Below are 13988 nucleotides of genomic sequence, written 5' to 3'. Positions count from 1 at the left end.
TTTGGGGATCTTTTAAAAATTATGAACATATACCACTTTTGTAACTTAAAATACAATCTATTACAAACAGCAGTAGTAGTATACTAAAAAGGACAAACTCCCAAACTGGTTGAAAAAGAACAAATGCTGCCTCTACCCACCATTCTTAGCAAACTTTTTTTTTTTAAAGAACAAAGTTATGTTCAAAACAGAAAACTAAAATAGAAAAGGATTATAGACGTGTTTCAATGTACCAATATATGTTACAATATACATAAAAAAGAGTAAATTAAAAAATAAAAAACATTAATACATCACTGATAAAGACTGGATTATACTTGATTAGGAAAAATGCTTAATAAACCGCCATTAAATTTAAAAAATGTAAGTTCAAAATACTTATGGTTCAAAGATGAAAAATGTTTTTAAAGCAATTACGTTTAAGTATGCTTAGTAGGCAGTTAACGACTATTCAAGTCGTTTTAAAAAATAGGTCAATTACCTGTTTTATAGGTTAAAAAATTACAAATATTTAGATTTATTTAATAAACTACATTATCTGTGTCTAGTTCAACTTAATTTGAAAGAATTGAAAGTGGTATTACTAATTCAGAATCACAAATCAGCTTAACATTCACAAAACTGTTACGATCTGACCCTGTTTCATCTTACTCTGTTTAAATGGTAGCCATAATTTACTTGAACATTCAGTTCGACAGTAAATCTTATGCAACATACTTAAAAAACACAGCATGTGGCTTCTTCTGGGTATGTGCATAACAAAATTAACTAGTTATCATAAAGGAAAATACGCATATGATTAAATAACTTTCAACAGTACAACAGAGTACACAGTGAAATTAAGTCCCCTTCCCATCCCAAATCTCTAGCGGCAAAAACTATAAATGACAGACTTCAAAGATAAAGCTGTAATCCCTCCCCCACAACAAAACATTTAAGTAACAGACCTGCAATCAAAGCATAAGGATTTGGTATTTTAAGCAAAACTCCTAAACTTAAAAACAAGGGGAATGTGACATATAACAAAGGGTTAACTAAATTGCACTCTTGTTGGAAATCCCATGTGATTAAATACCTGAAGAAAAGAATGAGACTATGATACTTCAATACTCACAAGTGAAACCCCTTCAAATAAAATCTGTTCCTAAATATGAATACATGGTTAACATATCAATAATTCATTAAGTTTGGTATTGTCGTCCCACACTCCAAATTGTCAATTGTATATAGAACAATTCAACTTCACAAACACTACTCTCCTTCAATAAAGGAAACCCTATAATACAAAGTCCTAAAAAAAAAAAAAGGGTATTTAAAATGACACAGACTATGAGACACAGAAGCATTTTTTAAAAGATCAGTTTTATTATAGTGCGAAATATCTTTTCAAGTGCAATGTTTCACAAAGGGCTAAAAATGGGTACTTGTTGCGGAGAGGAGGAGAAATACAAAAAGAAATTTAAACTAAAAAGCAGAATTCTTACATAAATTGTTATAGTTAATTTTCATTTTAAATGAAATGTGACTTTTCTCAATGATATATAGGTTCTATACAAATATAAAGATTTATGACACCAAATATAAAATGGAAAGAAAATAACATTAACATATTTCCTGATAAATGAATGTTTCCAATGTCATACCCATTTAACGTGTGAATGCCACTGAAACCTGTAAAAGCAATTCAAGTCTTCTTAAAAGAAGCTGTGAGACCATTTGAGATCTTGCTCCCCGGCATATGCTGTCAATTTGGCTCAAATGACATTTCTTACGTCAATATTTACTTGGCATAATATGGCAGGATTCTGAAGAAGCCCACCCAGGACCACCCTGCAGACCTGGACCCAGTGCTAGGTACCAGCAGGGGCCCACTGTGCCCCACTGGCTCCCTGTTTCACATCGGGTGCACTTGGGTGTCTTCTCTTGGAATTCTGAGTCTCCTTGCTTTAAGAAGCAGACCATGACTTTATTTGAGCTGTTCTTAGAAAATCCTCACAGTGGATAAGGGCTGAGATAACTGAGGGAAAGGGGGAACAAAATGGGTTGCTGCTTTTAATTTTTCATTTTAACTGAATTGCTTACTGAGAGTCTGAAAAATATCTTTGCTGAACTCTCTTTTAGCTCTGAAAGAGAAAGGACACTTGCTTCCTCAACTTGAATAGATAATGGGATGACAACAGTACAGATCCCCAAAACAAGAGTGGCAGAGATGGGCACGAGGAGACATCCAGTGAGGTAGTGCAGCTGTTTTCACAGAAGCTGGCGGCAACCCTGGGGAGAAGGGGAGGGAGCCCTAGAATGAGTTCACCCTGAGAGAGGCCCGAGAGAGGGGCCTATGCCTTGGAAAGCATTGCGATTCTGGCGGCATCCAGTCAACTCTTGCTTGCCCTTGCTGGGATATTCCTAGGTGACAAAGAATCTTTGTGGGGCTGTCTGAGGAATAATCTCTTCTAGGGCATAAAGCGGTCCTATAAGGATATCCACCACATCTGGTTCATGGAGACGCGTGTAAGGGCTAGTTTTCCCTAGAAGTTTGTTCAGACTCTACAGATCTCAAAATTAACACAGAAATCATGCCTTCCAGGCCAACAAGGACTGGGACAGTCAGCCCCCCATTAATACTACGATGGCCAGATGAGGATACTTTGATACTTCTAAAATAATTTTTGTGTGCACAATTAGAAAAAGCCAGCTACAAAATTAGGCAGAAAGAATGGAAAGCATATTTAACTGGTCTCTAGAAGCTTCAAAAAGAGGATTCAGATAAATAGACCAACCTATGATGTTGTTTAGGTGTCAACTCAATTCTCAGAGGTATTAAAAATGGCTGTCCTTATTTTAAAGGTGGAAGGTCATTTGGAACTTGACTTGTCAAGGACAGATATAAACTCTAAATTCCTCCAAAACAAAATTTGGATCCAACTGTTTGCTGTTTGTGACTGTGTATGTCTACGTAGGTATGTTGTAAATGAGATAATTTTCTACATCCAGATAGTATTATTAAAATTAATTTAAAGGCAAGCACTTGTAAGGATTGAGTATTCTAAAATTCCAGAAATATAGAAACTCAAATGCTTTTCAAGTTCATGTGATCTGAAATTAATCCTTAGTAAATAGTAAATAAAAGCTAGCTTAAATTTGTTGGTTTAAGTAAAACAGACATGTCTTTATTTTACCTGGATTTTTACAAAAAAGTCCATGCCAGTAATTGACTCTGATGTCTATGAAATGTTTCTAGAGGTTATAAAATATATTCATAAATCTGCCAAACTAAAGAATATTAATTGCTTACATCTTAATTTTCATTAGAAATTGAGGTATTAAGGGTCAAATCTCAATATATGCAGGAATAACTTTGTGGTGTTCCAGAAGGGCTCCCGGAACACCTCAAAGAATTTGTCATTTATTTTAGATTACATGGGAAAATAAGTGATTAAAAAAACCAAACATCTGGGGCTATGGGAAACCCAAGACGGCTACTTGGCTCCTCCCTGGCTCCCCGTTTTTCAGTTTTTCATTCCTTTATACACCACAGTTCATTTAAGCTGGACCTACATGAAGGCACTCATGACTTCACATTACTAAAAAGAGACATCTTACACTATTGCCAATGTTTGGTAGAGTCACTTCAGGAAAACGCGAAGTTGGTAACCACTTCCTTTCAGAGTGAGCTCCCAGAAGACAGACTTTAGATAATGTTTTTTTGGAAAGGACATCAAATAAAAGATACTCTCCAACCTCAATGGAAGGGAACCTTATCAGGCGCCTAATCCTGAATAGACATTTACCCGTCAACGAAACTTGCCTCTACTTACAATAGACATTAAAGACTCCTTGAGGACGAGAAGCTGCCGACACCAGAGGTAGACAGCTATCCCAAGGACTGTGTAACTACGGATTGATACTGAACCCAGAATCTATTCTGTCTGATTGCGTTTACTGATATCAGTCTTAAAATAGTTATACTTGTTCTTTGGGGTTTTTTTGTATAGTCCAACTATCTGTAATTACTAAACATGTGTAACTGTTAATATTTTTTTCATGGCTTACATAAATGTTACACTAGATGCCAGATACAGAAAAATGAGACAGTGGGAAAAACTCAGATCATGATAGTCAGAGAACGATGATCCAGAGTGTTTTGTTCTGTTTTGTTTTTCTTTTCACAATGAAGGCCATAAGACTTGACTGCCTTCCATTTATTTACTTGCCCTTTCCTTTTGGGGAAAATTCGGCCTCAACTCAGATCCCAGGGTTACGGTGTTGCCCCATCCCCCATAGTCAACGAGACAATTTCAATACTGAGACTTCCCAGGAACAAGCCTTCCTAGTGCTGTGAGACTACACCCTCCAATCAAAAGGTTGGTCATCAATGCCTCCTTCAGATTAATGTATGAAGAAAGGAGTTCTATGGAAAGTAACCTTCCAGGGTGATCTGATCATAAATTCTTAACTGGCCAGGTCATGGTAGGTAGCCACACTCCAGGCTTACACTTCTTTACTAAAAAGCATATCTTTGCCTTAAGCAAGCTCTTTCCATAGTTTCTTTGCATGTAGGTCAAGACACCTTTGAAATGCCTCTTTTCAGACCCCTCCTACCAAACGGTAACCCCACTCAAGAGAGAAAATAATCTTAGCTATCCTGTAATTCAATCCCCACCTTGCTTTCGCCCTCCCACCTTCATGTAATTTTCCTCACCTCCCCTCCTTAATTTCAAATGCATGAAAGAAACTACAAAACTGTAATTCTGCGGAGCATTTGAGATCTTGCTCCCAGGCATATGTAAGTCATCAGTTAGGCTCAAATAAATTGTTATAAAAATTAAAAGAAAAAAAAAAAGCTGTAAATATTTTAAATACTTTTAAGCTGAAAATCAGTAACTACTATATACAGAGGGTGACAAAAAATGTATAAACATTTTAAGAAAGGAAGAACTATTAAAACTGTAATAATACATACCGATAACAAAAGATGAATACAAGTCATGTGCATATATTTTTTTTTGGGCACCCCTGATATGTCACTAGAAACACAGAACTTATTCTAATGGATAACCAGTTATCAAACAACCAAACACATCAAAACTTCAAGAAAAATCTATACTTCTGATAAAAAGAAAATCTTTAAAATAGTATTAAGTGCATACCCATTAAATCCAGTGACAATTTTCAGTATTCTTTCCTTCATTTCATCAAAGGGAATATATTCGACATTAGGGTTGGGTGGACCTCTTGGTTCAGGAGCTGACGTTCTGAAATCATCCATCACTTTCTCCAGTTTGAAAATAAAATAGCCTTTAAATTGGGACCACTGAATCCTATAAGCAAAAAATTTAAAAAATATATAATACCATGTAGCTTTACAATTCTTGAACACAAAGCACAAATACAGAATTTACCATCAGTGATGCTAACAAAATTAAGATCTGAGTAAGTAGTAGAAAGAATGTCTTTGTTCAGTAGAATGCATCATGCGTGATCAATCTGACAGGTTTCATCCAACCTGATTTAATCCGTTTCTCCCAACTCCTTCCTGACCCAAACAAAATCCAAATCTCTGATAAAAACCTAAAAATGAACTACCTCTGGCTGAAAGTCTATTTTATGCTAAGTCCTACTCTTAGCATTTTTAAAGCTAAAACATTTTGTTTTGATTCTATGCCCCATAACAAAACTAACCAGGGAAGTGTTACTTCCCCTTTTTAAATAGGTTATTGGAAATTGGCCCAAGTTCACGTTTATAGTTTTAAGTGTGCAAGTCAGAATGACATCATACTCTAAGCATTTAACATCCAAGCTATAAGGCTTATATAGACTAGTAAAGTCTTATACTTGTAAAAAAGCAAAATAAACTTCAATTTCTCCTTTTTTTTTTGCTTTCACCTATTATTGTCACTATCTTTTGTCAATAGAAAGGTATATCATAGGTTCTATCCAACATGTATCTGCAAATAAAAATACATAATTTCCTTATATACGTTTCACATCTACTCATTTATGAAATTAATATAAACATCGTTTCATTTTACCACTAACATAAGGAAATTTTATGTTACCTGTCTAAAGAGCCAAGACACAAGAGTTAGGAAAGCCAACCATTTCCCCACACACAGTACAACCATTAGTGGCAGCAGACAGACTTCTTACACAGGTGACTAGTTAAACAAAATAAGCAGAGTGCTAATCTGCAATCACTCTTTCATCCCACCCAGTAACCCTATAAACTAGGGCAGCAGTTCTCTCAGTGTGGTCCAAGAAGTAAAAGCTGTTTTCATAAGAATTGACTTTTTCTGTGTTGACATTTGCACTGTTGGTGCAAAAGCAGCAGTAGGTAAAACTGATGACACTAGCACAAATCAAGGCAGCAGTATCAAACTGAACTAGCAGTAGTCATTACTTTCTTGACCACCACAAATTCACAGTAAAAACAAAAAGAAAACTGTTTCATTTAAAGTTGAATAAAACAAGTTACTAACTTTATTAACTTTCAACCTTTGAATCTATATCTTTCTAATTCTGTGTAACAAAATGAGAAGTATACATAAATGACTTCTGGTATGTATTAAAATACTAGGGACATCTCAAGGAAAAACAGTTGAATACTGTTGCCAGCTGAACCAGCTATTTTTCACAGAAAGCCATTTTTACTTGACAGGACTGTCAAACAAATAATACTTATTCAGATCAGGAGACATTTGGTAGACAGTTTCTCAAAAATGAATCAAGTAAGTCTATCACTTCAAGATAAACAAATGAAATATTTGTGGCCAATGATAAAATTGAAGCAAAGGTCTCGAAAATGTTTATTCATCACTGTGAGCTTGGAAGATTCCTGATACATTCCCAAGACATTTCAAAAATCAATCAGTGTTGATATAAAAGATATTGTGTGACACAAAAAAAAGGAAAAAAAAAACAGAAAGAAAAGCACATGCCACAAAAGAAATAAACTGAACCTACATCAAAATAAAAAACTTTTGTATATCAAAGGACACTATCAACAAGAGTGAAAATGCAACCCACAGAATTGGGAGAAAATACTTGCAAATCATGTATTTGATAAAGTGTTAATATCCAGGGTATATAAACAACTACTATTCAACAACAAAAACAAACAACCGGATAAAAAAATGATCAAAATACTTGAATAAACATTTCTCCAAGACATACGAATAGCCAATAATCACATGGAAAGATGCTCAACATCACTAACCATTAGGGAAATGTATCAAAACCACAACTAGATAGAACCTACATCCACTAGGTTGGCTGTTACCCAAAAACAGAAAATAAGTATTGGCTGGCAAGGATGTAAAGAAATTGGAACCCTTGTACATTGCTGGTGGGAATGTAAAATGGTATGGCCTCGGGGCCGGCCCAGTGGCTAAGGCAGTTGGAGCTCTATGCTCCTAACTCCGAAGGTTGCCGGTTCGAATCCCACATCGGCCAGTGGGCTCTCAACCACAAGGTTGCCAGTTCAACTACTCGAGTCCCACAAGGGATAGTGGGCTCCATCCCCTGCAACTAAGATTGAACACGGCACCTTGAGCTGAGCTGCCTCCCGGATGGCTCAGTTGGTTGGAGCACGTTCTCTCAACCACAAGGTTGCCAGTACGACTCCCGCAAAAGATGGCAGGCTGCACCCCCTGCAACTAGAAACAGCAACTGGATCTGGAGCTGAGCTGCGCCCTTCACAACTAAGAAGGAAAGGACAACAACTTGATCCTGAACGGCACCCTCCACAACTGGGATTGAGGGGACAACTTGACTTGGAAAAAAGGCCTGGAAGTACACACTGTTCCCCAATAAAGTCCTGTCCCCCTTCCCCAATTAAAAAAAAAAAAATAAGTTAGACAACCTGAACTTTAAAAAAAAAAAAAAAAAAAAAATGGTATGGCCTCTGGGGAAAACAGTATAGTGGTTCCTCCAAAAAAAAAAAAAAAAAAGAAAGAAAGAAATCAAAGAAAGTATTACCATATGATCTAGTGATCTAGCAATTCGATCACATACATGTATGCCAATGTACACAGCAGTATGATTCACAACAGCCGAAAGGTGAAAACTACCCAAATGTTCATCAACAGATAAATGGATAAACCAAATGTGGTATATACACATACAATGGGATAGTATTCATCCTTGTAATGGAAGGAAATTATGACACGTGATGCAATATGGATTAATCTTGAAGACATACGCTAAGTGAAATAGCCAGACACAAAATAACAAATATTTCATGATTTCACTTATATGAGGTAGCAAGAATAGTCAAATTCAAAGAGACAGCGAGCAGAAAGGTGTTTGCCAGGGGCTGGGAGAAGAGAAGGGTGAAGCGTTACTATTTAATTGGTACAGAGTTTCAGTTTGGGAAGATGAAAAAGGTATGGAGGTGAATGGTAGTGGTGGCTGCGGCATAGGACTGTGAATGTACTTAATGCCACTGAATTGCACATTTAAAATGGTAAAGTTTACGTTATATTTTACCCCAATGAAAAGTTTTGAAAAATGAGCAAAACATTTAAATAGGCATTTCTCTAAAGACAGAGAAATGGCTAATAAGCACATGAAAAGATGCTTAACATTATTATCCATTAAGGGAATACAAATCAAAACCACAATGAGCTACCATTTCATACCCACTAGCATGGCTATAACCAAAAAGATGGACAGTAACAAGTGTTGAGGAGGATGTAGGGAAACTGGAAAGCAATACATTGCTGGGGGAATGCAAAATGGTGTGGCCATTTTGGGAAATAGTTTGGCAGTTCCTCAACAAGTGAAGCACAAAGTTGACATATGACCTGACAATTCCAGTCTCTTAAATGAGTAAATTTTATTACTATTATAAAAAGATTTGGTGAGGGTAACTATTAAAAGCTATTTGCATGATTACTTTTTCCCTCTTTTCCTTGTCTATTTTGGGAGGGGAAATTTGAAGTTTAACGAGCAGAGACAGCACATTATAACTTCTGACATGCCTAACATTGATTTCTGATTAATATAAAACTGGCAGGAGTTACTAAAACTTATGTTTAAATTTCACTCGACTCCCCACAGGCATTTAACTAATACTTAAACACACCAGGGAAAGTTACTTAAACAGGAGTCATGTGTTTTTCATTTCTTAAGAATTCTTCGTGCAGTTTTAATAATCACCCACTAAGTTATAATCTGTTTTATGAATTAGGATTTCCATACACACAGGGTTTTTAAATTACCCCATCTTTCCATTAACCACTTGCCAACCCACCAATGACATCTTCTCCCAAAAAAGACACACACCCCTACTCCACCCTCTCCCCCCTCCCCCATCTAATGGAAATAGCCAGACAAGAAGTAATGAAGCCCAGGTAAAGCAAACTATGGGGAGCTTCAAAAAACTCTGCAACATTAACTTATCAGACAGGAATTAAGTCACATAAACTAAAACGAACTATGAACACACTGTATTTTGTTTCAAATATATCTAGCAGTTATTCTAAATTAAATCCAAGAGATGCAATTCAAGAGTTACTATGTTATGTACAGATGAAAACACTCTTATAAAATGTGAAAGATACAGCTTTTTGTTGCAACACAATTTGATTAAAAACAAAAACAAAAAAACACTTCCCTGAAAATTATTTACACACAAGAACAGGTCATAAACAAATGAAGTAAAAATTTGACAACAAAAATAATTTTCTTATGCATGTACTTATTGGATGAGTGGAAACTAGAAAACAACCAAAAAAAAAACCTTATTTTTTCAACATGAAAATAAAATTATTGTAAACAGAGAGAATGCTCATGAAACATTTTCAATTTCAGAATTCCTCCCCATAAAAATTTTCCAAAAAACACCCAGAAGTTAAATCCACATTGCTAAAATGAACTCAAGAATTTACTGAAATTCACTACCCATTAATTTTTTTTTTTTTTAAGTAACCTCACCTCCCTTCACTTCCTTTTCTTCTCTTTCCCTTCCATTTTGCCCTTTATGAAGTTTCTCCTCTAGGAAGGCAAAAGAACTCATATCACTAATGAATATATCCTATTACCAAACACCACACACTGGTCTTTTTTTCTCAATAGGAACTCACAAGTCTATATTAAAACAAACATGTTTCCCTCACAATTCTCAGAGGCTTAGGGCAGAAAATCCATCTCTAACGTTCCCAGATAGTTCTAGAATACTTTAGTGGCCAGTAGCACCATCTTAACTTGCTGCCTCCTACAGTTCCAAATACTAGTAAGATCACTCTCTACTTAGCTTCACTGCTTTCCACACAAAATCTGTGTGGAAACTTAATTTGTAAGTGGGCATTTTCCCGCCAAATTGCGTCGTAACGCGGGGCTTTTTTGACATTTTCTCGCCAAAATTAGACTTTCCGTAAAATATTCGTATCTTTCAATCTATTTGATATTTTTCTATGAAACTTTCAGTGTTTTAGTTTAAAAAGAGGTCTCTATTTATTTACTTTGCAAAATTTTTGCTAGTTCCAACTAGAGGCGATATGACGAGTTTACTCGTTTCCCACAAACAATGTGTTAATACAAGAAAGTATAACATAGGACAGTCCTACCACCTCCAAGGAATAGCAAATACTGCACATTTGTAAACATCAAAGGGAAAATGGGAAGAATAAAAACAAAAATGAATTTAATGGGGCTGCTCATTTATGCAAGGTAACAGGCTTATAAAAACACCAACCCTTTAAAAGGCAGTTAAGTGAATCAAGATACTTAAAGTGTCACAGAATTCAGTCTTATGTGATAGGAATAAACAAAAACAAGTAAATTTAATATGAATACTGAATTAAGTGAGTGAAAGACTGGTGAAAATAGAGTTCACTGTGAACTGCTTACACAAAATCATGACGTTAAGAACTAATTTTAAAATACAAATTACTAGTCTAGAAAACATCTGTAAGTGGGGTCCAAACAAGAGAACATTCTTTTTGCATTATTATATCATATCATGTTATATTTTATCAATTGAGCAAATATTAAAATATATCAGCGGAACAGAGGGCCCAGAAACAAACCCATATATAAATGGAAACTTGTATATGGGAAAGCACAGGCCTATTCAGTTGGAATACCACAAAATTATATTAGTTTAAAAATAAAAAGAGATGTCTGTTTTTCCTTTTCTGATATATCACAATAGTCATTATAAAAATTAGGAAATACAGATAGAAACAATATTGTTCATAATCTGCCCAGTGATCATCACTAATGTACATTTAGTGTATTTTTCACTAATTTTCATTCTTATTCTTTTTAGCTATTTAAATTTTGTGTCCCGGTTTAGTATCTCTTTGTTTCTTCACCTTATACATGGAACAAATCATCTTTGAAAGAAGAACTTTTAATTTGTATCATATGTGGCCACCATTAAAAAAAACTTACGTTTACTTCCAGCTCATTACAATAAAAAATATTCAGTGGTTAATATCCTAATAAATTTTGTAGGTATTTTTTATTACCTTAGGATAGATTCCTTTAAGTGGAATTATTGAGTCACAAGATTGAAGTATAAATATCAAAACTTTTGATACATACTTTCAAAAGCCCCTTAGAAATGCTGTACCACTTTTATAGAAATAAGTGTTTCATTCGAGTATCACAGTCTTTCAAAATTACTGTCAATTTGATAGTAGAAAAACCCTGCATTTCATTCACTGCTAGTGAAACTGGAATTTTTAACCTATGTTTATTGTCCGCAAGACATATCTTCTGTGTGTGAATAGATCTTTTGCAATCCGTCATCTGAGGTTCCTCAACTTTGACACCAATGACATTGGGAGCTGAATAATTCTTTGTCAAAGGGGGTTAGACCTGTGTATTGTAGGATATTAAGCAGCATCCTGGCCTCTACCCAGCAGAAGTAACACATCCAACCCCCACTCCCCCCTCCTCAAAGTTGTGAAAACCATAAATAAATGTCTCCAATAATTGCCAAAGTTCCCTGGGAGACAAAAATTGTCCCCAGTTAAGGATTACTGTCCCACTCCCACCCATTTACAATTGTCTTTCTTACTCTCATGGTAGTATGGAAAAAATAAATTATCACGTGACACAAGTATGAACATAACTTTTGGATTCTCAGTTTGTACTGACTGCTTCAAAAATAATAAAAGTTTTTATGTAAATGTTGAAATGATGCTAAAATAGTTGTCTAAGTTTTCCTATTATGAAATTACCTTTGAAATGTTACGTATCTTCCTGCTCAGAAGCTCCTATCTGAAAATGGCATGGTACCTACTCCAAAGGAACAAACTTCTGACACAAAAGAGAACGTATTTGCCATTTAAAGTGAAGTTTTGAAATTAGAGTGCTAAATATTTAATGATGGTTGTACACAGAAAAGATCAGATCAGATGGAAAAGGAAGCCTCAACAGGTAAAACAAACGTTCAGGTACTCAGTGTCAACTTGGGTTTCTTTTTTGGCAACCTGAATATTCATGATAAGGATTCTCTCAATTTAAAGATTCAAATTACTTTCCTCTACTCATCCACCTCTCTCTTCCAATTAAAACAAGAAGTTCTGCAAATGGTGTGTTCTGGTTAAGTTGATTTATGCTTTTAACTACTGACTAACCTTTGACCCCTTATTGAAAAATTTTCTAAAATTTATTATTCATTGGTACTTAGAAGTTTGTCCCAAAGTTACATGCTACTTTAAAATTGCTAATTAAAGACATAATTATTTCAAAAGCATTTTTCTATAGCCACATACTCCTGAGACGAAAAAAAATACCATTAAAAAAGCACAGCATCTACTGAAATAATCATTTATTTGTAGTCTGGTCCAAGAATTGTCTGAACAAGTGGAAAATGAACACATCAATACTGCAATGGGTAACCCTTCCTGGGAATCTCCATCTACATATAAAAATAAGAAAATACACTGAAAAATAACTGGAAACATTTTTAGAACAATGAAACTGACAAGCTCACAGTTAACATCATACTCAGTGAAAGGCTGAAAGGCTTAAGTTCTTTTCTCTAAAATCAAGAACAAGACAAGAATGAACACTTTCGCCACTTTTATTAAACATAGTACTGGTAGTCCTAGCCAGAGTTAGGCAAGAGAAAGAAACAACCAAGAGGCAACCAAGTCAGAAAGGAAGAGTAAAACTATCTCTATTTACAGATAACATTATTACATATAGGAAACCCGAGAATCCACCAAAAAACTTTTAGAATATATGAATTAAGTTGCAAGATACAAAATCAAGGTACAAAACTCAATTGTGTTTTTATACACTAATTACAAACTATCAGAAAGAGAAATTAATAAAACACCCTATTTACAAAAGCGTCAACAAGAATAATATACTTAAGAATCAATTTAACCAAGGAGGTGAAAGATTTAGGTACACTAAAAACTATAAAACGATGAAAGAAATTAAAGATACAAATAAATGTACAGATATTCATGCTCATGGACTGGGAGAATAAGTATTTTCAAAATGGCCATACTACCCAAAGAAAAAGATTCAAAGCAACCCATATCAAAATTCCAATGGCGTTTTCCACAAAATAGAAGAAACAATCCTAAATTTGTATAGAACCACAAAAGACACCGAATAGCCAAAGCAATTGTGAGAAAGAACAACAAAGCTGGAGGTATCATGCTCCTGGATTTCAAAGTATCTAACAAGGCTATAATAATCAAAACAGCACGGCACTGACATAAAAACAGATACGTAGATCCATGGAACAGAACAGAGCACCCGGAAATAAACCCATGCATAAACAGTCAATTAACTTTTGACAAAAGAGCCCACAGTATACAAAGGAGAAAAGCACAGTCTGTTCAATAAATTGTGCTGGGAAAACTGGACAGCCACATGCTAAATAATGAAACGACCACTACCTTATACCATATACAAAATCAACTTAAAATGAATAAAACATTTGAACGTAAGACCTAAAACTAAAACTTCTAGAAGAAAACATAGGAAGCTCCTTACGTCTTGGCAATGAATTTTTGGAT

General features: G+C 35.0%; 1 protein-coding gene across 2 annotated transcripts in view; it reads right to left on the bottom strand.

The window, feature by feature from the left end:
• The window catches only part of PPP4R2 (protein phosphatase 4 regulatory subunit 2), a 57663-nt gene that overhangs the window by 13668 nt on the left and 30007 nt on the right, over positions 1–13988 (bottom strand). For both annotated transcript variants that reach the window (XM_019719690.2, XM_074313297.1), the window contains one exon: positions 5148–5318. In XM_019719690.2, coding sequence (XP_019575249.2) covers positions 5148–5318 — 171 coding nt within the window. The remainder of the gene's footprint in view (positions 1–5147; positions 5319–13988) is intronic.

This window comes from Rhinolophus sinicus, linkage group LG10, assembly GCF_036562045.2.
Source record: "Rhinolophus sinicus isolate RSC01 linkage group LG10, ASM3656204v1, whole genome shotgun sequence".
NCBI classification, from domain to species: domain Eukaryota; kingdom Metazoa; phylum Chordata; class Mammalia; order Chiroptera; family Rhinolophidae; genus Rhinolophus; species Rhinolophus sinicus.
This window is presented reverse-complemented; position numbering and strand designations above follow the sequence as displayed.